This window comes from Athene noctua, chromosome 9, assembly GCF_965140245.1.
Source record: "Athene noctua chromosome 9, bAthNoc1.hap1.1, whole genome shotgun sequence".
NCBI lineage: Eukaryota > Metazoa > Chordata > Aves > Strigiformes > Strigidae > Athene > Athene noctua.
In genome coordinates, this window is record NC_134045.1 from 1,026,753 (window position 1) to 1,050,342 (window position 23,590).

At 49.5% G+C, this 23,590-nt stretch overlaps 1 protein-coding gene across 1 annotated transcript in view; it reads right to left on the minus strand.

Moving 5' to 3' along the window:
• Window positions 1-21,500, minus strand: part of LOC141963905 (hydrocephalus-inducing protein homolog) — a 75,263-nt gene extending 53,763 nt beyond the window's left edge. The window contains 15 exon segments of the mRNA XM_074913642.1: window positions 1,083-1,237; window positions 1,468-1,556; window positions 1,559-1,631; window positions 2,092-2,227; window positions 3,480-3,580; window positions 4,407-4,642; window positions 6,605-6,672; window positions 7,200-7,423; window positions 9,412-9,530; window positions 11,506-11,605; window positions 17,136-17,298; window positions 18,346-18,366; window positions 19,972-20,001; window positions 20,003-20,127; window positions 21,477-21,500. Of these exon segments, the coding sequence (XP_074769743.1) occupies window positions 1,083-1,237; window positions 1,468-1,556; window positions 1,559-1,631; window positions 2,092-2,227; window positions 3,480-3,580; window positions 4,407-4,642; window positions 6,605-6,672; window positions 7,200-7,423; window positions 9,412-9,530; window positions 11,506-11,605; window positions 17,136-17,298; window positions 18,346-18,366; window positions 19,972-20,001; window positions 20,003-20,127; window positions 21,477-21,500 (1,664 nt within the window).
• Window positions 21,501-23,590: the final 2,090 nt, after the last annotated feature.

The following is a 23,590-nucleotide window of genomic DNA, read 5'->3' on the forward strand; positions in this document are numbered from 1 at the left end:
TCTGCTGGCAGAGATGTTCAGTGCTGCTCCCCACAACTCAGAATATAACAGACTCAACTCATCCAACAGAGAGAAGAGGAGATGGTATGGGAAAGCCTGTGCACGAGGGGTACTCCAGGTAATTCCTTAAGTCACTACCCCAAAGTGAAGTTATCCACAAAAAAGCATCTTGCCTTGCTCAGATAATGCTCTTTTCTCCCATAGAACAAGAAGAAACCTTGACTTGACAGGAACAGCAATTTGCATGTGATGGTTGATACCACCACCAAGGTGGCACCATGGCCATCCGCATTAGAGCATTTTCCTGTTTCATACAAGATACCAACCTTTTACTTGCCCTGTTGCTGTCCCTTCATTTAACCTCATTCGGTTTGTTGAGCTGACAGTCAGCGTGCTGTAACATTGCTGATCCAATGCTGCTGTGAGAATTTCAGTCATAGCTCCTTCTTTTGAGCAGGGACCATGATCTCTAAGCCTAACTGCAAACAGCCACAGTTTCGAGATCAGCCATCAAACAGGAGACAGGGAAATCACAGCTCACCGTCCTGCAGCAATCTCCAGGCAGGAAATCAAAGCAGCAGCTTTTCTGTCTTAGAGAACAAAAGACTTGGGCTCAGGGGTACAACTGAATGCAGGATGCCCAAATCACTCACCAGCTGAAATAAGGGACAGCCTCTGCTCTCAGATGTACGTGTGCAGTTCACCCTGACGCCTGACTGCATCTCAGATTTTATCTCCAAAACCATTCAGTCCTCTCTTCTTCAGGAGCAAAGGGCCACGGCGTTCTCTTGGTCTCAGAGCTCCAAACACATGACTCTTAGAGCTAAATACCTTCCACAAGATAAAGGGACAACTTGCAACACTGATCCAGATGCATTTCTGCTCACACATCTATGCAAATTCTCTGTTTTACTCAGGGATCCCCCAGCTAAAACTGCCCCCAGACCAGGCTCCTCTTGCTGCACTGTGATGGAATACGTTGCTTTCTCAATCATATAGTGATATGCAAATGTTGCATATAAAAATCAAGTCACAGGTTGCTTGTCAGTCATTTTTGTTGGAAAATAGCCCCACAGATACTTTCCATCTTTGCCCTGAAGGATGCAGGGATGACACTCTGATTGGAGAGGTGGAGAGTTTGGGAAGCATCTTGTAGAACTTGGATACTGCCGAAATTTGTCGTACTTGGATGAACATAGACAACTGGTTCTTCTCCAGTGCTCACTAAATGGATTTTCTGCTCCAGAAAGCAGGTAGGAAAGATCAAAAAAAACAACGAACAGAGAAAGTGTGAAAAGATTAGACAGCTCTAAGGGTACTCCTAGACTGGGGGATAATCATGGCTGTTTGAAGTTTTCAGTGTTGTAAAACCGAAACAGAAGCCCTGGAGCAAGTGTGATCCCATCTGAAAGCCACAAGCTCCCATTATCAGGGGATAAAGAAAGGCCCACGTCCCCTGGAACTCACCAGAGGGGATCCTTCACTCCCAAACACTGCAACATGAGCAACAGTGTCCTACTCTCCCGTCACCTGGGCCCCCAGTGTCAATGGGACCCCACCGAGCTGCGAGGCTGGACAATCCCCCACGGCACGGGGCTGGAGTACCACACAGAAGCGTCCTCCTTGTGCTCCTGTAAGGGACAGAGTCAAACGCAACACACAGGAGTGACCTTGGAGGAAACTTTGAACTCCTCAACATCTACCACAATGGCAATTCACACACATTTTCAAAAATCCCGAGGAGAAAACAGAAAGGTACAAAGCAAGATGCAAGACTTGTATGGGCTTAGCATCCTCACGGGGTCCAAAACCTGCTGCACCCACAAACACCCACTCCTGTGCTGGCAGCCTCTTTGCAGCAGCTTTTCACAGCCCTCTAAGTTCTCCTGCATGAAAGCACCCCAAAGACTAGAATATAAACTACTTCCTAAAATGTTTAAACTGCTTCCTGAAGTTTATATTCAGGTAGCTTCTTTCTCTCAGCAACCTTTAGGTTTGAATATAAACCAGCAAGGCCTTATCCAAAACTCTTTTTTTCCCTAATAAACGCTTGATAACATTGGAGGCCACGAGGCGGATGCAATGCCAAACCTGAGGAAGAACCCCGTAGCAGCCTGGAAGATTGCTGTCGTTCACAAGGGTCAGCATCTGCTGGTAAGGGAATTTTAGGAAGCACCGTCCGAACATCACGACGGGGTTGAGCACTCGCAGCGCAGGAACCACGCATCTAGGCAAAGAGATGACCAAAAGGGAATTAGAGATGCCGAGAGAATGTAAAGTTTGTTTACTCCCCGAGTAGCGTGAAACAGAGCATGACACATTTGTCAAATAGACACTTAATACCCCTACAGCGATAAATGGCCTTTAACTGCTTCTGACTCCACCACCCCCTGTAAAGGTGGGGCAAACCCCGGGACTCGGCCTCGCAGAGGCTGCCAGGTGCCCGGGCAGCGCACGGTGCCCTGTGCCAGAGCTCTCTGATCAGCTCTGCCCGCTCTTTGCCCCAGGAGGCTTGCAAGGACCCTCCCAACAGTCCCGGCAAGGCGTGAGCTCTGGGGCAGCCTTCCCCCCGAGTGCTCACCAAGGCTCAAAGGGCACAAGACCCCAGTGTCTCAGTGAGAACGACTGCCTCCTCTCCCACACCGCTGTTGCCCTGCCTGAGAACTCAGCTCTTTGCCCGGCGATGGAGGGCACAAGCCACCCCCGGCCTCAGGCAGTGGGGGATCACCCTCTCCCAGCTCCTGCACCCCACGGCTCCGTGCACTCTCTGTCCCCATTTGCACTTGTTTTACAAAACTGCAGCCCAGGCACTGACTGGATGACTCTGCCTGGGAGAGGGAACAGCACAGTGAACTCATCGCTCTTGGAATTAAACCGACACCCACCGCAGCACAACAGGGCTGAATCTGCCTGCAGCAAGAACAACTTCTGGCTTAAGTCTGAGAACATTAATGCTCAAAAGAACCAGAGGGAAGCAGAGAAATCTGAGCTCACCTTCAACATCAAGGACTACTTTCCCCTTCATAAGATCTTGCTTTGAGCTTCCCCTCACCAGTCCTGCCATAAGCCCCTTTCCCATTCCCATGCGCCTTCGTTAAGTGACCCAGACACCAGCTCCCAGCAGGCTGCTCGCTGCGGCCCAAATGGACGTTGTATTTTGGCTGCAACCCAGCACAAGTCCACCACTTGCAGGAAGAAGGAAAGATGGCCCTTTGGAAATTTATTACACCCCAAGCACCAAAACCCAGGCCAGTAATGAATAGAATTACTGTTCCCTTTAGAAAAAGGCTCAGGGCCACGCCTGTCCGTGGAGCGCAGGTGCTGCTTTCAGAACACTGCCCATCTCACATCTGGCTGGGCAGAACTACGTCATTAAGCAACACTTGTCACTGGGAGATGGATCCAGCAAACCACGTGCAAGGCAGCATGGTGCTGGATGCACGAGGAGAGACGACGAGCTGCAAGGAAAACATCGATACCTGGCTGTGAGGAGCAGCGCCGACACCACCCTGCCAACACCGCACACATCCACCACCAGAGCCAGCTCGTAGCTCTGCAGAGTGTTGGAGCACAGGGTGACCTGATGGAAGAGAAGAGCACCGAACACTTCATCACTCCCAAAAGCCATCGTGCACCTGTGCTGTCCTCCGGTTCTCGTTCCATGGGCAGGAAAGGGAGGATTTTGCCCTAACTCTTCTGCTGGTCCATGTGCAGAGCACAGTTGCTGGGAGTAACAAAAGTCTTCTGACAAATCTGCTTTGTTAAATACACCTTGCACTTACCAGGGCACATGTAACCACTATTAGATTAATGCTCTACTCCCCACTGTATTAAAATTAAAAGACTAATTTTTAATCTCAACTACAACAGCATAAATGCAGAGGCAATCTGTTGAATTCAACAGATTAATCTTTACACTGGGAAGCTGAGGGCAAAATGCAGCCCAGCAGGTGCTGTGCAGTTCATGGCTGCCAGAGATTTTTCAGTCCCCACTGGAGATCACGGCAGTGAATACAACTCATTCTGCTCATCAGGAGAGGAGAAATAAGACCGGGAAGAAAAGCAAAGTGCTTTATAGAATGACATCTCTCTTTTTAACAGCCACCTTCTGTCCTCACCCTTCCTCTGCTCGCTTTAAATCAAAGAAACTGCTCCAAGCAGCTCTCAGAAACAGATAATGGCTTCTGCACTTGACCATATGGGACATGATCTTCAGCTGACGATTCTGGAAACAAAGCAGTGGTCCTTCAGAAAAGCCCCAGAGTAACCCAGCTAACAAAAGCCCAACACCAGTGCAGATATCCTCCCCGCGTTACGCTCAGAGCTAGCGGTGCTAAAGCCCTCCCATCCCTCAGTGGAGCTCCAGCTCCACCCGCCGAGCACGTACGGCCGGACTCTTCCCATACCTGGATATCCAGGAATCCCAGGGGGCGGATGGTCCCTCTGTGGGGCTTTATGGTGAATTCACTTGGTCTGAGGTGCCATTAGGCTCCCTTTCTCTGGAGTAGGTGAGTGTTGTCTGTCATCTGAGCCAAACTGTTGACACTGGGCTCTCCCAAGCCGTCCCCAGGAACACGAAGGTTGAAGGTGAGGGGCACCAAGGAGGTGTTAGTGAGGCGACACGACAAGGTGTGAGGAAAGCCTAGAAAAATGACACAAATATGAATTTATGCACCAACTGTCCCGTGATTCCTGGTGTGAATATCCTGTTGTGATAAAATCGGGCTTGGAGTTTAGCTCTTTTCAATCTGAAGTACAGCTAACTGAGAAGTTACGCAAGGAATTAGTTGTCACTTAAGCTCCCTTTTACGCTGATCACAGAGATTGCTTCCTTGGAAATGGCCACTCTTGGCGATGCTGAACCCCACAAGTTTCTCTCTCTCTAGCTGTGAGGAGCTCTCTCACCTGCTCCCAAACCTGCACCAATTAGTTCTCACTTACAAGTGTCCATCCAGACAGACCATTTATTCTGAAAATTCCATCTGTAAAATGCCCTGTGAACTCTGTGAATGCTTCCACACTTTTCAGTATATAAAAGCAGGGTATTGTCAACAAGGAGAAGCTACAGTAAAAGGAAGGAAGGATGAAACTGGGAACGACAGCATGATGCAAAGCACTCTAACGCAGTTTCTCGAGGCAGGACCCTTAAGGCTTCTCCCGTCTGGGGCTACCAGACCGAGCACATGACAACTCACAGCCCCACACTGGAGGCAAACCTGATGCTTGCTCAGAAATCAGCGGGAGCCATGTTCCACCTCACCCAACAAATGGGACACGGCTTCTACACTGCACACTGCCCCGCACAGGTCGGCATCACTTGAGCTGTGATACTCGCCTTCCCTCATGGAAAAGCAGTGACACAGCCACACCTGGGGGGGTGTTCTGCAGAGACAGGACATCAGCCCACAGCCTGCTCTGGCCTGGACATCTGGCTCGGCTGGTCAGCTCTGCGAGAAGGAGACATCTCCCGTGGCCTGCTCACCAAGCGTCATTTGAATACAGACGGGGAGGAAAACCAACTGCAGCCACAGCGGGGGGGTTCTCCATGTCCAACCACAGTCACCACTGCCCACCTCCAGCAGTTACTCCAGCAGGGAGGCAGGAGGGGCACAAAAAGGACAAACACAGACTTCGCAATCCCAAACGAGACCAAAGTCACCAGACGCAGGTCAACAGTCAGCAGCACAATACAATAGCTGCCGTCAGCTGAAAAGCCCTTATTAACGAAATGAGATTAGGGAGGATGAATCTCCTGTTACATCTCCACATTTCTGTCTGGTGTGTTTCTTGTTGTTTTATTCAAAAGGAAATAAAGAAGTGGCAGAGTGGTGATGGAGGGAGGGGAGAAGCGGCTCAGGAAAGGCAATGAGTCTTCTTAAAAAGTCCATGAACAGCACGAAAACACAGAGGCATCCTGGGCACAGAATGATAATGGCCCCTCAATCAATCCACAATGGATTTCACATTTAAACTCTAGATCATCTCAGTCAAAAGCCTTTTGTGAGCCTGAGATGGAGAACCAGAAGCTGCATTTCAACGGGGACGCTCTGGATGCTCAGCCCCAGGCTCTGTCAGCAGAGCTGGGCCTGTGGTGGGGAAGGAGGAGCCCGTGGTCTGAGGACATCAGTGCCTGATTCAGAGCTACTGCTTGGGCATGTTACCTGGTGGGTGACAACGAGGGGCCCTCACAGCGTTAATTAACATCTGGCACTAAAGGTCAGGCGGGTAAATGGTATCCCTGCCTTGCCACAGGAACATTGACCCAGAGCAGCTACAGGCCAGTACGTGCCTTAAACTCCCTTCTGCTGCAGGCCCATCCCCTGGGCCCTCTGGGACAAGGACTTTCACAGTCATTCTTCTGCCAAGGACTGGGAGATTGGGGCTGAACAGACTCGTAGGACACTGGAAAATACTGACTTTATCCCTTGGTCCTACTTGATCTCATGATGGCACAAGACTGCCTAAGCAACCAAACAGCCCTGGCTTTGACACCCAGAAGGCTGCTATGGAGGAGCACAAGTGACAGACGGTCTTATGTTAAAGTGCTCCAGTTTGGTAATTCACAGAGCTCTCAACCTGTGGCCCAAGCCCAGGGCACACTCACCGAAGGAGACATCACCGAAGTGGAGGGCAGGGACGTTGAAGTGAAAAGTCGGTCCAGTGACACAGCCCCTGCAAGGACAAAGACAGGCAGAGGAGGTGCTGGCTGGGTTAGAGAGAATGGCAAAGCGCTCAGCTTTCCGTACCGCTTGGGTGGGTAAAAGCTGCTCTCAGAACCAAGGTGGGTTTCAAATCAACCTGTCACCCCCGTGCTCAGCACAGCACCCATGTGGACAGCAGGCAGCCAAAGCAAAGTGGTCAGCACCCGACAGCTGCTGCTGAGGCTCAGGGCACCACGGCAGGGTGTGCCCCCACGCTGCTGCTGGCTCCAAGAAGGTCCCTGAACAATTATTCTGTAATTCTCCCATTTCCTCTCGCGGACAATTATACTTCATTTGCTGCTGCAACTGCAAGGTTCAGACTGGAGTTAAGGTTAAAAAGCCTTGGCTCTTAGCGTGAGGATGCTAGGATCCAAGCCAAGACTAAGACCTTAGACAACACCTTTTTTTCTCTGTTTCATCCTAAAATGAGGTAGGTGGGAGATGATTACCCAGAGACAGCTACAGATGTGCCCACTGAGCTCCTATAACCCTCCTCACCTGATAGTCAAGGTCACAGGCTCAGGGGATCCAGTCACACTGAACCTGAATTCCTCTGTGAACTCCCCCAGGCTGGTGGAACTGAAGGAGATCCGGATGACCTGGAGCCCGTCTGGAGAAATGATGCCCTCCTGGGGGAGGAAGGTGAAGCAGGAGCCCAGAGCTGTAGCTGGAGGGACCAAGTTGAAGGCAGCGTCGATGGCTCCTTTGTTAAACAGGACCACCTGCAGCAGCAGGAAAGCAAAAGGGAAATACATAAGGAATCTTCCTTTCTTACAGAAGGCTGATTTGTTTTCTGAATAAGCAAATAACGTTTGTAAAAAGCAGAAGATGCTGTGTGCTGCTGCTTGGCAGAAGCCAAAGAAAATCCAACAGGACAAGTTCTGCCTTTGGGTTTTTCATGCAAAGCAGCGACAGCTTCATAGAAACAGTCACTCGGGGTTTATTCCACTGACACAGAGCAGCCCACTTTGACTTGTAGCGCAGAGGAGCTGCTCAGCATCACCAAGTCGATTCAGACCTGTCCCTAAGAGCAGCAAAGGGCAGCTGCAGCTTTACTAGTGAATCATCACACAGCTGATTCTGCTCCCAACGAGTCCGCTCCTGCCGAGGGCACAACACGTTGCAGCCAACAAGTTTACTGCAGGTAGGAGACACCTCAGGGCAGCACGATAACCAACTTCAGAAGCACTCCTCAACTCTGCTACGCTATGTAATTTAGGATTCTTATTTTTTCTTTAATGGGATACTTTCTTAGTCTCTGTTCAAACAGACGTGTCGGAAAGGATGAGCGTGCGGTGCACAGCAGCTCTATCTACTCCAAAGAATTTCTCTTTCCTAAATATTTACAGCCACCATCTAAGACTTTACAGTTATCAGAATAAATGGCAAATTTAGAACTAAGCCGTATTTTGTTGAACACTCGAGAGATCTACTGCCTCAAACAAGTGACACAATCCCGCAGCACTTGTTGAGATTCAGCTCTTCTCACATTGGGTGAGAAATGCCCACAGCTGCTGCGAGTACCAGCACGCTGTCAGTCACCAACAAACCCACCCAAAGCAAAGCAGTAAAGGTTCTGATTGCTGCAGGGTCAAATCCTGCCGTTTCCATGGAATTAACTGTCTGCTTTGGATTTCTTTTCCCTAATTTTTGTCCTTCTAAAACCTGGGAGAAAAATTAAGACAGAAGCATTTTTTAATTTTGCAGCTGCTGTTAAAGATATTCATGTATTCAAGCTCTGCAAGGGTAACCTGGAAACTACTCTCTCCTCTCGCGTCTTTTACACCTCAGTTACAAACTGCACTCAGGGACTCTGCACTGAGCTGAGGTTTACCTCCAGTCTAGCTGCTCAGCACAGCACTAATGGTATCATCTCCTTAGTCACATTTGCTCAAGTAATTAAAATAATAAAATGATAGAGAATCAACAAAGTATCACTATTAAAAATGCATAGAGAGCACAATATTTTGGTAAGAAAACACCTTAATGTGTCCTTCCCTGCCACAGTCAGGCTTTTGCAAGTATTGCCTCATTTCCTACCTCTTTCAGTTGCTCTTATTTTTTTGCAGAGGACTTGACACCGTTGCAGGGGGAGGCAAATATGTAGAAAGTTCCTTTGTTTCCCTTCCAGAAATGCTTTGCTCTTCATAGAGATGCAGCAAATCTGAAGAGTGGCAAGAGACTGGTCAGCAAGGGGAAGCACTCCCACTTCCGCGGCCAGACCCCGCTCTGAGCCAGAGGCTGGACAGATTTCCTCCAGCTCCCAGGACCAGCAGCACGCACTGACCCGAAAGCTGGCTGCAATGGCCTGGAGTTCAAACTCAGTACATTTGTTCCAGCTGCTTTTTAACAGCCCGAGTACAAAGGTGCATTGCATCCAGGGCTGAAACAAAAGCCTCTGAATATTTATCTTTTTGTCCCAGTGTTGCTTTCATGTATCAAAGGGGTATTTTTTCACAGGAAACCTCCCCGCTTATCTCCAAGGAAAGTTGCCAAAAAGCAGGGATTAAGACTTCACAGACAACATATGCACCTTTCAGATCCCATCAGAAGTATTCAGATTCTGGGAAACCCCCCAAATTTGCCTTGTATGTCAGAGTCCCTGCTCACAATGACCGGAGTTGCCAGAAATCCCACAGGCCCACGAGGCTCACTGCTGCCCGGGGAGCCATCAGGATCCCCCCCAGCCCTCGGAATCCCGACTGCTCACCTCACAACTGTGCTCTAATCCAACAAACACCTTCCCGATGTCCAGCTGCTCACAGCTGAAGCAGAGCCGAGGCCCTACGCCTTCCCCTTTGATGCGCAGGGGCAGCCTGGTCTCGCGGCCTGCGGAGAGATTTCCACTTCAGTACAGTAATTGCCTCTGTTATCCCGGACTGTCCAGGCTGCCTCAGTGCTCCTCCCTGACTCTGGCCTGGATGGGAACAGCTCTAGGTGCTCCAGGAGGAGACACAGGACTCTTCCCTGCCCTCAGGAGATATGCCTTGGGGCTGGCTTCTAATTTGTAACCAACCCCTCGGTCTGGTTTCTCATTCAGCCATCAGTTTGCATCCGGAAGAAGCGATGCTGAGTTTAAAACACAGTCTCTGAATTTCTTCCCATGTGCTTAGATGATCTCTGCAATCCATTCAGTGAAGGCACAAAGCTCATGAAACAGAACTGAAGATAAAAGTATGCCATCTGATGCAATTGGAGACAAGAGCACAGGAGCCGAGAAGTACAAGCCCAGGCAAGGCGAAGCTCCCTGCTAACGGCGCTGTGCACGTCTGACAGCTGCCTAGAGCAGGCAGAGCATCTCAGCACTGCCTGTGCCTGGCACACAGCTCTGTGCCCGGGGCTCCAGGGCTCACCTCCTGCAGCGGCACCTACATAAGACAAGGCTTTGTGATCTCCAGAGAGCAGCACTCGCCTGTGCCCACCGTGATATCGAGAGCTCAGCTTTGTAAAGACACCTTACCTGAAGCATGCTGAACAGGTATGGAAAACCTCACTGCTGAGGTCAGAGAAGCCATGAACATACTGCTAATACACACAGCCCTTGCTGCAAAGGGAACCGAGACTGCAAGGCTTATAGTTACACTCTAAGATGCTCATTTTCTTCTGTAAGCCTGCTAAGATGACAGGGTGGGATATTTCTAGCAGCTGCAGCTGGGAGGCAGGAAGACACTTTGTGAACACAAGCCCTGGGTAATGCCTGTAGGTGGCATTTGCCAAATAAACCCTGCGCAATTACAGTATAAATAAAAAGTTGTTTCATGACATTTATATCCCTCAGCTTAGGGCAGTAAGGAAAGCAACAAAGCAGCTGGGTTAGTGACTTCAGCACACTCCAGAACAGGCGCCTGGCTGCTGGAGGACCACGGGCCTCGCACCTCTTCCTCTTAGATGGGGAAAAACCATCATGTTCCCTGGATGGAAGCTTGACAGTGCTCTCCCAGTCTTGAAAAACACCTTAAGCAGCACCATGCAGAGACAGAGAGGAAGGACGAGGTCACCCGAACCCCGCAGCCTGCTGCAGGCACTCCCTGCCCCAGGCTAGCACAGTAAAGCCATCACCTCTCCCAGGGCAGAGATGGTGCAGCTCACGTGGGCCACAGACAACTGCTCCCAGCAAAAGACATGATGGCACTTCTGTCAGACAGGGTGAGTGTAAAGCTTGCCTAGCAGACTGCTCGGACTCCAGGGAGGCCGCTCACCCCGCTGAGCACAGCAAACCCTGTGCAACGTACCCAGAGGCACCACAGACTCAGAGCCACAAGGTGACAATTCCCACGTGCTGGCCAGAGGTGTCCTTCTACAGCCAGCCCGCACTCAGCAGGGCTCAGCCACCCAAGGTCTGGCAGTGTCGGGGTAGTGAGAGGGGATCCAGGCTCTGGAAGCACATTTGTAACTCAGCTCCTACCGCCTCAGGAGTCTGATGATGCATCCGTGTAATAAAGACTCCTCCTGGAGGCAAATGGTCTACAGGGACGTGGTGCTCGCCCACTGAAGCTGTTTAGCTCTGGAGCTCTTTGGCTTCTACAGGCACCTGGCAGCAGAGCAAATGCTGGCAAACCCACGGCATGAGAACTTAACCCTTCACTGCCTTGGTTGCTCTGGGATCAGTGATCCAGGCTTGTAGCCACACACCCTGAGGGCTGGCCTTGGACAGGAGACCACCTGGAAAACGCAGGGGCAGTGGGCACATGCCAGCACCCTGCTGACCACTGACCCTTCCTGCCAGCTACACGAGAACCGAGGGGGCTGCAAGACTACTTGCGCCTCCACCATGGGGAACAGAAGCAGGAGAAAGGAGCCGTACCTGAGATGTCGCAGTAGAACGTTTGTTGATAGACTCTGACTTCTCGGGGTCTAAAGATCACATTAATTTCAGCTGAAGAATTTGGCCAGATATCTCCCTCCTGAAACAGAAGGAGACAGCAAACCATTTATCTTCAAATGTCACATTTCTTGTTTTCAACCACAGCCCTGTAGCCTTTACTTAGAACATCACTGAAGAGCAGGGAACAAGCAACAGTTATCAACAAAATTTGTGGGAGTTTTGGAGCAGCTGCAAAAAAGCTTTCTAAGTCTCTTACCTTTACTGGCATCTGGTAGAGGCATTTTGTTAAATTGGGGCTATAACAAAGCAACTAAACTGGCTCACACTCCAGTGAATCCAGTAAGATTTCTCCAGAGGTACCAGCCAGTTTAAGAAAAAGGTCCCTCTCGCCTCCAAACCTTCCTGTATATCCCTGTAGCTCTATGGCTACATGATGACTTTTACTCAGGTCAGGAGAGATTTAACAAATCAAAGAGAATTTCCCATTCTTAGTTACTAAGGTGCTGCCTCTTATACCCTTCACCTGTACATGCCCCTAAGTATTTAACGTACTGCGGTGAGTGGGGCACGCAGCACCAAGCAGAACGAGCCCTCCTGCCTGGGGATAAAAGAACAGGCTCCTGCCCGCTGGCGGCTGCTTCTGCCCCGAGCCGTGAGCAGCCAGCCAGCACGCAGGCTCCTCCAGCTGACGGATGACGTGGGAAAGGAGGTGAGAGACACATGCACCCTGTTTCTCTCTGCAAGGTGCACACACTCCTGTTTCCCTGGACTCAGGCTCAGCCAAGAAGAGACGGGATTTGCTTACAGCTCCACACCTCTTTCAACCAACAGGCTCTTTTCCGTGTCATGCTCTTGCTCAGGGATTTAAGTCTGGGCCATGCTACCCGTGTGTCTGCAACTCTCTGCTGCTTCCTCGGGGTCTTCTCTCTCTGCTTCTCACCTAAAGAGTCCTGGCACTGGCGTTCAGTCCCAGGGAGCCTTGTCACACAGTTTCGGAGGCATGCCTGGTTTCTAAAGGCTCTCACTTCTTGCAAGTGAGACACCACTTACATCCCCTGAACCCCTAGCATTACAAATGTTTCTTTGTGTGTTTGTTGACATAAATAGAGGCACCTCTGACAACTGCAGTAATACTCTACAAGGAAGGAAAAATTCAGTTTATAGAAGGAGACAAACAGAGTTCTTTTTCTATCAGCAAAGCGAGGCTTTGATTCTGCATGCTGCTGGGTATCCTTGCTGCTTCGTCCAGAAGAGTCATGAACTGAGTGGAGCCTCTGGCACTCCTGCAGCATAAATATTAAGTAACTATAATACTTCCCATCGAATTAGCCCTTATAGCTCAAAGGACAGCCCCCACAACAACTGAAGAGCTATGACATGGGGAGTTATTGAGCTGCAGCTGCAAATAATTCCCTAAGGCACAGCCTGCTCAGAGTCAACAGAACAGAGGGAAGAACTGTGAAATAACTCACAGAAAATACTGTGAGTTATTTCTCCTGGGAAATTAAAATGGGCTGTTGAAGAGGTTCCTTGCATTCCTGCTCCCCCACAGGGGAAAAAAGAACTGCTGCTTGAAAGGAAACGCTACATTACCCACCCTTGCAGGCTACTGCTACACGCGTCCGAGCCTCGGGGCACCTCAGGAGCCAGCCCCATGCCTGGGCGACGTGTTCTCTATAGGATGGCAGTGGAGTCAGAGCATGGAGAGCCACCATGGATGGTAACCAGGACAGATGTAAAACTATGCAGTGCTGTGAACACGGTATTGCAACACTTCTGGCCTCAGACAGGCTGCAACTGGCAGGTGGCATAAAATACAGATGGTGGATGTATGATGGAATGGCACAACCACTCCAGCTGTCCTACCCTGGCTTTGCTACAGCATAAAGCACGGTGACACGGGAGGGCATGGCACACCGGGACTCACAGCTACAGAAGTGATCTCTCTGCAAGAGCCTAACCGTAAATACATACAGATCCTATTACTCCTCCCTCAGCCCCTAAATAATGAGGATCTGCTAGATCTCCACCAGTCTGAGTAACAAAAAGCTGGTCTTGAAAAGCCAGGCACCACCAACTGCTGATCAAATCACCTGCTTTGCTTTGCAGAGGGGGAAGGCAATCCATGGAAGGAAATCCCGCTCAAAGCAGTCAAAGAAACAAAAGACAGAGCTGGCAACAGAAGTACTAAAATGACACTCAAAGTGCATCCTCTCAGCTCAGGGCACTTAGGAGAAAGGCAGTGCCAAAGCTAACATCTGCCTCTTTCCATAAATAACAGAGCCCCCAGGGAGCTGTGGGATGGACCACAGCTCCCACTGGAGATGGTGACTTCCACCAAAAACCAAAGTGCTCTGCAGTAGCCTCTCATCTGGGTGGGGACCAGCTTGGTTCCCCAGCTGAGGTGCAGGTTTGCAGCAACAAACACCACTGTCACCTCCTGGCCCAATCTCTGGATTAACAACAGGAGCACCTTTGTACCCTGGACATCTTGACGACCACCTCCATCAGCTCAGAGTTCACACGTGACACTGAGGAGTCACTACCAGGCAAGGACAGGACAGTGAGGACTTGTCAAGGTCAGTGTAGCAGTAAGTCCTCGTCCTCCCTCTCCTCTGCTTGCCATTTCCAAGGAGTCAGCTCCCACAGGTCTGCAATGGGACTTAGAGCCGAGCTGTGGCGGGGAGGATGCAGCAAACTGCAAGGACTTTGTCCCTTGGGAGCCACCTGGGCCTCTATCACAGCTGCCTCTGCTGACACATCATGTGTAGATGCAAAAATAAAGCAAATCTGAGATGTGCTCAGAAAGTCAGAGCTGTGTATCAGATTGTTTCCCACAGGCTTGGACGACTGCTCAAAATGTTCTCGGTCACATTGTAACTCCAAAATCACGCCTCCTCTTTTCTGTTGTTATTTCCATCAGCGAGTAAACCCTATACAGACTGAAGGGACCTGCTGCAGCTTCTACAGATTGCAGCACCTGCAAATACTGACACCTAACAGTCACTGACATAGCAAAGCTTCTGCACAAACCCTGCAAAGCCATCCCGCTCAGAAAGTGTTTCCAAGACTGGTCTCCATCCACCAGCTTCCTAACCCCTGGAAGCAATTATTTCCTCCAGTCACCTGTTACAAGGGTTTCATTATTTCTGCGGGGTGCTCCCATGCATCATGGGTGAGAGGTGGGAACAAGAGAGCAGCCACTTTTGGTCAGAAGGTCTGAGGCAGCAAGGTCCCATCTCTGGGGGGCCTCTCCAGAAGATTTACATGGCAGTGTGTCGCGGATGAAAGTATTGACACGGTAAAGATTTAGAAAAATAATCTAGATTTATTAATAACTAACAACTATTTGTCAATACAAAATAACTCAGAAAGAAAAGCGACTTATTCAGGTTCTAAAATGACAATATTCACTCTAACTTACTTAACGGTACCTTAATTTATACACATATGTACATGCGCATACACAAACCAGACATATACATCCAGAAACAAAGGGGTTTGGATTCGGTAAAATGAACACAAAAGGGACAAACACAGAGGAACAAGCGTAAGGGTACGTACCCACACACACGCACACCCACCAATAAACAGGTGAAATAGAAGCTAGCTCAAATAAAATTTCCCTCTCCAGTTTAGAGCAAATACTCACAATGCCTTGGCATTCCTCAACGGGCGATAATTGAGACTCGAGCGGGGGGACTTCGCCCTGGCCTTCCGTCTGGAGCAGATGACACCTTAAGGGTTTTGGTACCTGAGAGGCGTCCCAGCTCAGGGGAGATGGTGGTCACAGGCCGCTGGGATCCAGGAGAGCTCAAAGGGCCTCTCTGGTGGTCGCAGTTTATAGGACCCAAGATAATTGACTTTTGTCAAATGCTATCTGGTGCCTTCCGGCAGTTGCACAAGAATTTGAATAACATGCAACCCTGTTATTGTTCCATCTGACCACATCCCAGGCACAGGTGTGTCAGGCCATCAGGAGATGATGGGCCAGTATAACCTTTTCCGAGCAATCAGAGGGGGGCAGGAGCCAGGCTCCTCAAGGTTATTCAGTCCTTATCTCCATAGATTGGTGTATGGCTCGGGGGAATGTGGATGGAATCACACCTGGCACCAAGCAGCCCAACAAGGACAGCAGGGAGGGGTAGGAATTGCACCACCACACAGTGCCAGAGGGGTGTCTGTCCCAGGTAAAAGTTACAGGGCTGTCACCGGAGAGAAGGTTGTGGAAGCCAGCAGCAGTGGAGTTTTAGATTTTACATTTGATATAGGGGAGAAAATACTAACTATCGTTTGATGTAAAGACATCCATATGCCAGGGGGAAAGACAGGCATGAGCAAAAGTGAATGTGAAACTGATTGTTCCATAAATAATGGAATTCATGGAAATCAGAAGGTTGATAATGCTGGACAATACAGAAGGGGAGAGACTCATGCGGTAGCCCACTTATAGTCAGTCCTAGAGCAAACTGACAGTAACACTAACACAACCATTCAGGAAAGGTTTCCCTTCGGGACTTGAGGCCAGGCTACACTTTGTCCGTATGTCACTACATGGAGCGCCAGGACTCGGCGCTGTGGGCAGCCAGACTTCTGGACCTCACCTCAAAGCATTCAGGAGCTTAAGAGCAGGTTAAGCTACTTGTAGAGACAGTCTGACTGTAAAGCAGCAGGAGCCCTGGGACATACAGGGTGCTCTTAATGCTCAGCTGATCAGCTCCCTCTCTCTACAATATTCCCACCACTCTGACACAATCTCTCGGTCACATCATGCTGCTGTCAGCTACGGTGGTGTGAAACTGCAGCTGTGCCAACATTGGTGGCTCTCAGCCTTATGTAGGATATAGGAGTAACTGAGAAGAGGAGATGATCCCCTTCCTTGAAAAAAAAAAAAAAAAATTAGTTTTACCTATTTTAAAAGGAAGAAGAGGTTGAGATTATCCTAGGATTTACTCCAAGATGAAAAGGGATTTTGCATTGCTCGGACAGTGGGCATTCTTCATCTCAACCCAGGGCAAATACTCAGAGCCAGGGCTCTGGCTGACTGAAGGATATGGAGTGTTGCTTGCATAAACAGAAAAGGCCCCAAAAAATTCTGTACTTATGCTCAATGAAACTCAAGAAGACTGTTTAAACATCCAGCCTTGTGTCCAGGCTCACAGATGACACTGGAAGGGAGATTGAGCCGTGGTATCCATCCAGGTTATATGAAGAGATTGGTATGTCTGCGATCACACTTGGGTTGAATTTGGCCTCCTTTCCACAGAGGACCATTTCATTCCTCAGGTCAATATGCGAACTGAGAGCGCTCTAATATCCTTTGTTAATCCCCACATGCTACGTGTAAGCTGTGCCCTCACTCATCATTATTGATGGCTCTCAACAGTGTAAGGACACTTATCAAGTGCCCTTAATTTGTCGCCCTTGCAGCAGAGCTCAGCTTTAGGCAGCCTCTCGCTCTGTCAGGAGCCCACAGAAATGCTTTTTGCAACCAGCTCTAGCAGCCCTCTGGTGTTTTTTCTCGGCACATCAAGCCAGCTGATGCAGGGACCTGCCAAGTGACCTCAGCCAGGGAGGAGAAGGAAGGGAGGTTCTCAGCTATCACTTACCAGCGGCTCAAGCATGAACACATCATCAGAGAAAAGCATGGGGTCTCCTTGCGCCTTTGCCCGCTGGTTCTGGAAGGGGCGGGAGAGAATGGGAAGGCGTTCTTGCAGAGCAGAGTCCACATTGCACTCCCTCAGACAGCGATCCATCTTGCCCTCTTTCTGCCTCTACAGCCATGGGGAGAGACAAACCAAGCAGATCATTTAATGAGCAACATATTTGCAGAGACTCGTGTGAGCACAGGGGCAGCAAAGCGCTCGGGGAGGAACAGCAGCAGCTCAGTGAGGGGCTGACCCCGAGCCGCGGGGTCCCCCACGGGTCAGATTATCACTTGCTGGCCGCCACCACGGCACGCAGGTTTACTCCACGCTTACAAGCTCAGAAGAGGTTTCTGAAAGCCAGCAGCCCTCGAGAGCCTCCTGGCTCAAAGCCTCTGCCACAACTGATGGAGAATCCACCGACCACCCCAACTGGCTTTTCCTACCACAGAGCTAGCTGCCTGGGGGAGCCAGATCAAGATGAAGGAGCACCCACTGCAGGGCTTCCCTGGCAGGGGGAGACGCAGCTGGGTTTCAGCTGCAGGCCACTGGCATCACTCCTTTTTCCTTCCCCTTTGGACCTGCAGGGATAAGCAAGCTAAATGTGCTCTCTGTGCCCTATACCGCCTTAACCAGAGGATCCCAGAGCAAACAACAGCAAACCAATGAATTCAGGCATCACATCCCTTTGGTGAAACCAATGGCTTTATGTGCATGGAAACAGAGGCCCTGAGAGGGGAAGGCACTTTGCCTGGCATCACCCACTAAAGTCTGGACCAGGATCTCTGAATCCAAACCCTTATGTCCAGCCTTGAACCACCTTATCTTTTTCCTCTTTTTGGCCATCTCTGTAGGGCTATGACGCAGTTCATCTCTCCCTTACTTGGCAGCTGTAGCAGAAATCATTCTAGAGTTTAAAGATCACAACCAAGAGATAAGGGAGCACTGCTACAGAGCAGTTGCTTCCCAGCTGGCACATCGCTGTCCCCTCTGCATGCTCCAGTCCCCGGCCATGAAGAACCAGCAGGTGACAACTCTGGGGGGACGAGTGGAAGGCTCCATGTGTAGCAGCAGATCGAGGCAATGTAGTATAACCGGGATAGCAATCATCACCCAGCTAAATTCAAATACAGTTCCAACGGAAATACGGTCACGGATGTTACCAGCTGTACACAGACAGAGCCTGGGGCAAAGGCTGGCACCAGCACCAAAAGTACTTGCTTTGGCTCGCCCCCCCTGGAGTGCAGTGGGGAAAGTTTCTCCACGGCTGACCTACAGCCCTGCGCGTGAGGAGGGCTTCCCGCCACCGATGAGCAACCCCCAGCTCAGCCTCCATCAGCGGACAATAATTCCACCATTACATCCCAGAAAGTCCTGCAGGAGGGACACACAGCAAACCCCTGGATACACCACCTAAGGATCCAGGTCTTCTGGGGTCACAGCCCAGAGCAGGGTCCTGCACTGCCTCCTCTCATGGAAAAAGTCCTCTCTGCTCTGAGATCTCTAAAGCTTCTCTGGCAGCAGGACAGTGGCCTTGGAGCTATGACCATCCCTGGGATTGCAAGGAGGAAGAACAGAACGTCCTGGTCAGACTCAGGACATAAACTGGCATGAGAACAAATGTAATTGGAAAAGAATCAGGTTGAAGTGAACTCTGCAGAAACCTGGTTGCTTCTGAGGGGAAAGAGGATCACTCAGGGTCCAATCTGAGACAGGCAGGTGAGAGGAGAGTGGTAAAGGAATAGTCCAGGCAAGTGCCCAGAGAAGGCAATGAGGTTTTTTTTTAACACATTGAGCTTGCATGGAAGTCACACACTGTGTAATTAAAAATAGGGAACAGTGGAAAACTAGTTTTGGTCTTCAAGGCATTTCTGACCCAATTATGTTGAACTTTAAAAAGTGCTCCAGTTTAAGGCAGTTTCCTGATCAGCTGTGAGCTACCTCCTATACACCTACATCCATGCAAGTCTTAAAAGTCCCACAAGGATTCCCTTAATCACCCAAACTTTTAAGTGTCATTTCCAGTTCATCCCCCCGGGCTATAAGTGTGTCTCTGCTGCCTGAAAGGGGAATTTCAAAGCTTCACCACAGACACCCTTGGAAGAACCTGCCCCATCTCTCAGCACCATGAAGACACAGGCTGCTGCAGCCCAAACGCGCTCTGTCCCGTGCTGCCCTGCCTTCCCTGCAGAACCCTTCACCTCCAAATTCTCCCCAGTCTCTGAGGAAGGGTAGAAATACCTCGTTGTGCTGGAGAGCGGGACAGTGCAAGGCAATCCAACATCCTACAGCAGGACGGCCTCAACTTGCTGGGCCAATGAAGCACCTGACCCTGCACATTCCTGGAGAAGGAGCCTGCCACCTTATCAAAGCTGGAGTGGAAGAAGCTGCAGTGAATATCATAACAGTTGTGTTACTGCCGCTGTGTTAAGTGCTGCTACTCAGTGCAGTCCCAGGTGATGAGGGCTGACACTTTCCTCAGCCTCATGGACCCCCCATAGCCCAGGGGTCTCTGGACCTCAGTGGTTTGGGGCTCCCACGAATACCAATTTGTTCTCTGAGGAAATCCAGTCACTGCAATCAACCTTTCCTCCCCAAAACACCATCCTCAGCTGGAGTATGGATGGAGCTGGAATGCGAAGCACTGAGCTCCATTACCCTAAAGCCCAGGGACACGTAACCTACTGCCATAGATGGTTTACTTGTCCTAAACCATTCAATGCACCAACACCCCTGGAGGCCATACGTTCGTTTTACCCTTGGGCAGTGTATCTTACTGAAATGAATCTTTCAAACGAACCTCAGCTTCTGACGATCCTCCTCTTCCTGAGTGGACTTTGATTTCACTCCGATTGTGAATCACCACACATCTGTGGTTTGACAGCGTGAGGTAAGTCTCAACTGTCAGGGAGCTCCTGGCCAGCCCGATGCTGACATCTACAGCTGCTCCATAAGGCTTGTGTGAATGTCTTCACCTGGAAAAAAGCACAGGGGAGTCTTTGCTCATCTCACTTGCTGATGGAAGTACGAGGAATAAAGCAAACCACCAGTAACAGAAGAAACTGTTACAGGTTTTAGCTGTATTGGCAGTTCCACAGATCAGCACATTCATCACATCCTGACAGCTGAGAATGAGGATGTCCTGGGCACCACTGTCAGCACCTTATTTCTGGGTGTGTTTGTAGAGATTTAATTCCCAAGGTGACAGTATTTACAGTGATATTTTTCAGATGTGCCCAGGTGGCCGTTGGGTTGCCATCCCATTCAAGTCACAGGGAATTCTGCATCCAGGTCATTCAGGTGACTCTGAGGAGTCCTTAATCCAGGAGCTGAAGCTGAGCGCTCCCTTCCTTGTCCTGGGTGCGCAGAGCCACAAAGAAGGCTCTGAGCCTGGGTCTGGGATCCACAGCAAACAAGCTGAGACTTGCTTGAGGAGAGCTTTGCTCAGAAACTCAGCCCTCCCCGTAAATTGTGTAGGAATTTGATGGAAAACTATGTATTAATCTGCCAAATACCCAGGTGGTTCCTCAGCAGGCTTTTAGCATGAGGCTAGAGGCTTCCAGCGGGACTAAAGCCACTGAGAACTATTGCTGTGCCCATCTCTTCTGGGGAAGCTGCTTTCTGGGGCTCTGCACCAAGAGGAGACAGGACAGTAACGGAGCAGACATTCCTCCCTGAGGGCTGGCTCTTCTTGGACACGCTGCCTCCTAACATTCACATACGAGTACTGGTTCTGACCTCTCCCCTCAGAGAGGGCGAGAGCCTGCCCCCAGACTTTTGCCCCCAGACTTTTGCTTCTGCGTTAGTCTCGCAGAGCCACCGAAGGGAAATGACCTGCGTAATTACTCTTACTACCGGCAGCAATAAAAGCATCCCAGTACAGAGGGTCTGTCAGCCACGTACAAGCTCAGAGGGGCTTTGCTAATTACTGAAGTTCCCTGTGCTGACAAAGAGATCCCCAGGGATGTGGTGACTGATGGGGAAAAACTGCGCAGAGGAATTTCAGCACCACACAAGAGATCGCCTGGATTAGAAACACATTTTCGCACCTTGATACAGGGTCCAGTGGGCACTGCAGGCACCCACATACAAGCACAGAATCTGGTCCTGCACCTTGAAGACCACCCATCAGACCATAGTAGGTACTTCTCGGAGACAGGAGTCTAATGTGAGTCAGGATTTAGGGAGCTCTGAGCAGAGAAGCCTGCCCATCAGTACTTGCCGAGACCTTGCCTGTTATTGTCCTTCAGAAAGATTCGTAAGCAATTTCATCATGATATATTTTGGCATTTACGTCTTGCTTACTTTCACCAGGCAACAGCTCCCCATCTTGACAGCTGGGCATCCCGTGATGATACCAAAGGCCAAATACTCCTGACAGAATTGAGAAACACGACTGACAAGTGAACAAAGCTGGCAGTTCTGTGGTCCAGGCTCTCAAACCACCATGCTGCCTGTTCTCCTGAACCACACCTCTGGCACACGCAGTGTGCAAGGAGGCTGCAAGACACTTCAAGTGCCGTGGCGTGTTTATCTCCTGCAGCCAACCTTTCTTTGGTCTACTGGGGCCTTATAAAATCACTTGAGTTTGGGAGAATTGATTTCATCCAAACCCAAGGAAGACAATAAAATTACTGGTGATTGAATTGCCTCTTCTGTCCACTAAGATCTATTGCAGGAAAAAAAGAAAGGTCGTTTAATCTTCGCGTATATTATTTGTTAGTAATGGTATAACAGCCCAAGCCAAGTAGCATAACTATTCCAGTAAACCCAGTCTGCTACAGTCAAAGCATCCAAGACTCCATCTCCGTGCTGAAAAATCCCATGTGGAGTCAGCATCTCACAAGCTCTGTATTTCCCTCTTTCACTGCACCTAGGCTCAAGTTTCATGTCCTTGGATGGTCTTTGCACGTCCTATGGGAACTCACGCCTCCACGTAGCATATGGGTACTCCAGGGAGGGATGGAAGGGGGCTCGAGGCAATGTGCCTCGCAGGATAATTTCCTGAGCTTTCAGAGCTTGGTGGGGACATTCCTAAATGGATCTTATCTCAGCCTGATCCCCTCTAGCCCCCACAGCACAAGGTCAGCAATGTCAGGAGAAGGCAGTGCTGCACTGAGATCTGCTTCCAGACACCCTTTTCAACTCGAATGTACTGGGATGACATTTATCTCTGTGAATGTCATGGAGCAGAAACTGGTTATCCTGCCTTAACAATGAGACAACAGGAAGAGACTTTCTCTATTTATACTATTATTACTTTTTATTACCATGCTATGCAGTTAAGAGCTGGGTATGGACATGCAGAGGGAGGAGAGGCATGAAGCCAGACTGCATAACGGGGAGGGCTGTGGTGGTTTTCTCCCTTCATGAAAAGTGGTCAAATATGCGGCCATGCTTCTGGTAGAAACCATGGCAAGGGAGAGCTCCAAACGGGAACAGCAGAAGGATGCTGAATTGGCCCCATGGCTTCACTTAAGAGCTCTTCCCTGGAGGGAAATGCACAACAAAAAACATCAAAGCCTTTAGATAAACGAGTAACAGGCAGAGAATGTCAACATAAAGTGACCAGATACAAGAGCTGAGGGGAAAGGTTAGGATTGGAGATGGGCTGAAAAATGCACTGAAGGTGAAAGCAGACAGTTTATGCTTGATGCCACAGAGAAGGAAATCCAGAGAAAAGCAGCAAGGAAATGTGACATGAGCAGCACGATGGACTAGGAAATGGTGACATCTGCAGCTGACTTGTGAATGGGCGAGAGCCTGAACATGCTCAGGCCAGAAAACACAAGTTTAAATTGTTTAGGTACAGAATAAAGGATACAGAGGTCACTTGATGGACCTATAAGCTTAGACAGATCTCTCACTCCCTTCTACTTCACTAATCCTCCTCCTCTTCCTCTCACATGCAAGCATGTATTTTTAAATACTCATTTAAGAGTATTTAAAAGCAAATTTCAATGAAAGTCAAGGCAACTTAATTAGAATAAAATGCTACCTATATTCAAAGATTTAAATCATCTGTCTGGAATTTCAAAGTGGCTTTCAAAACTTCATCATGAAATTGAAGAGGTGGCAGATGCCCTCAGCTGACAAGGGAAATCATATCAGCTTTCCATCCCTGTACACATGCAATCCAGTTGTTAAGAATATTTTTTTGTGTAGGTTGAAATAAAACGTTTGCAGTGCTTCCCACTTCTTTATAGCAAATCAGCACTGAAATATTTAATTGCTGAAATTCAGAAACTCTTCAAATCCATATCAAGCAGGATTCGACATGTGCCCTATCACTCAACAGAAGAGTTGGAGAGTACATTGCAAAAAGATGCTAGACTTTACTGAGTATTTATTTTGGTGGCAACAGCTAGATCTGGAGATTCCAGAGGAAAACTGTGCAGTGATTTACAAGTTCCTGCCTA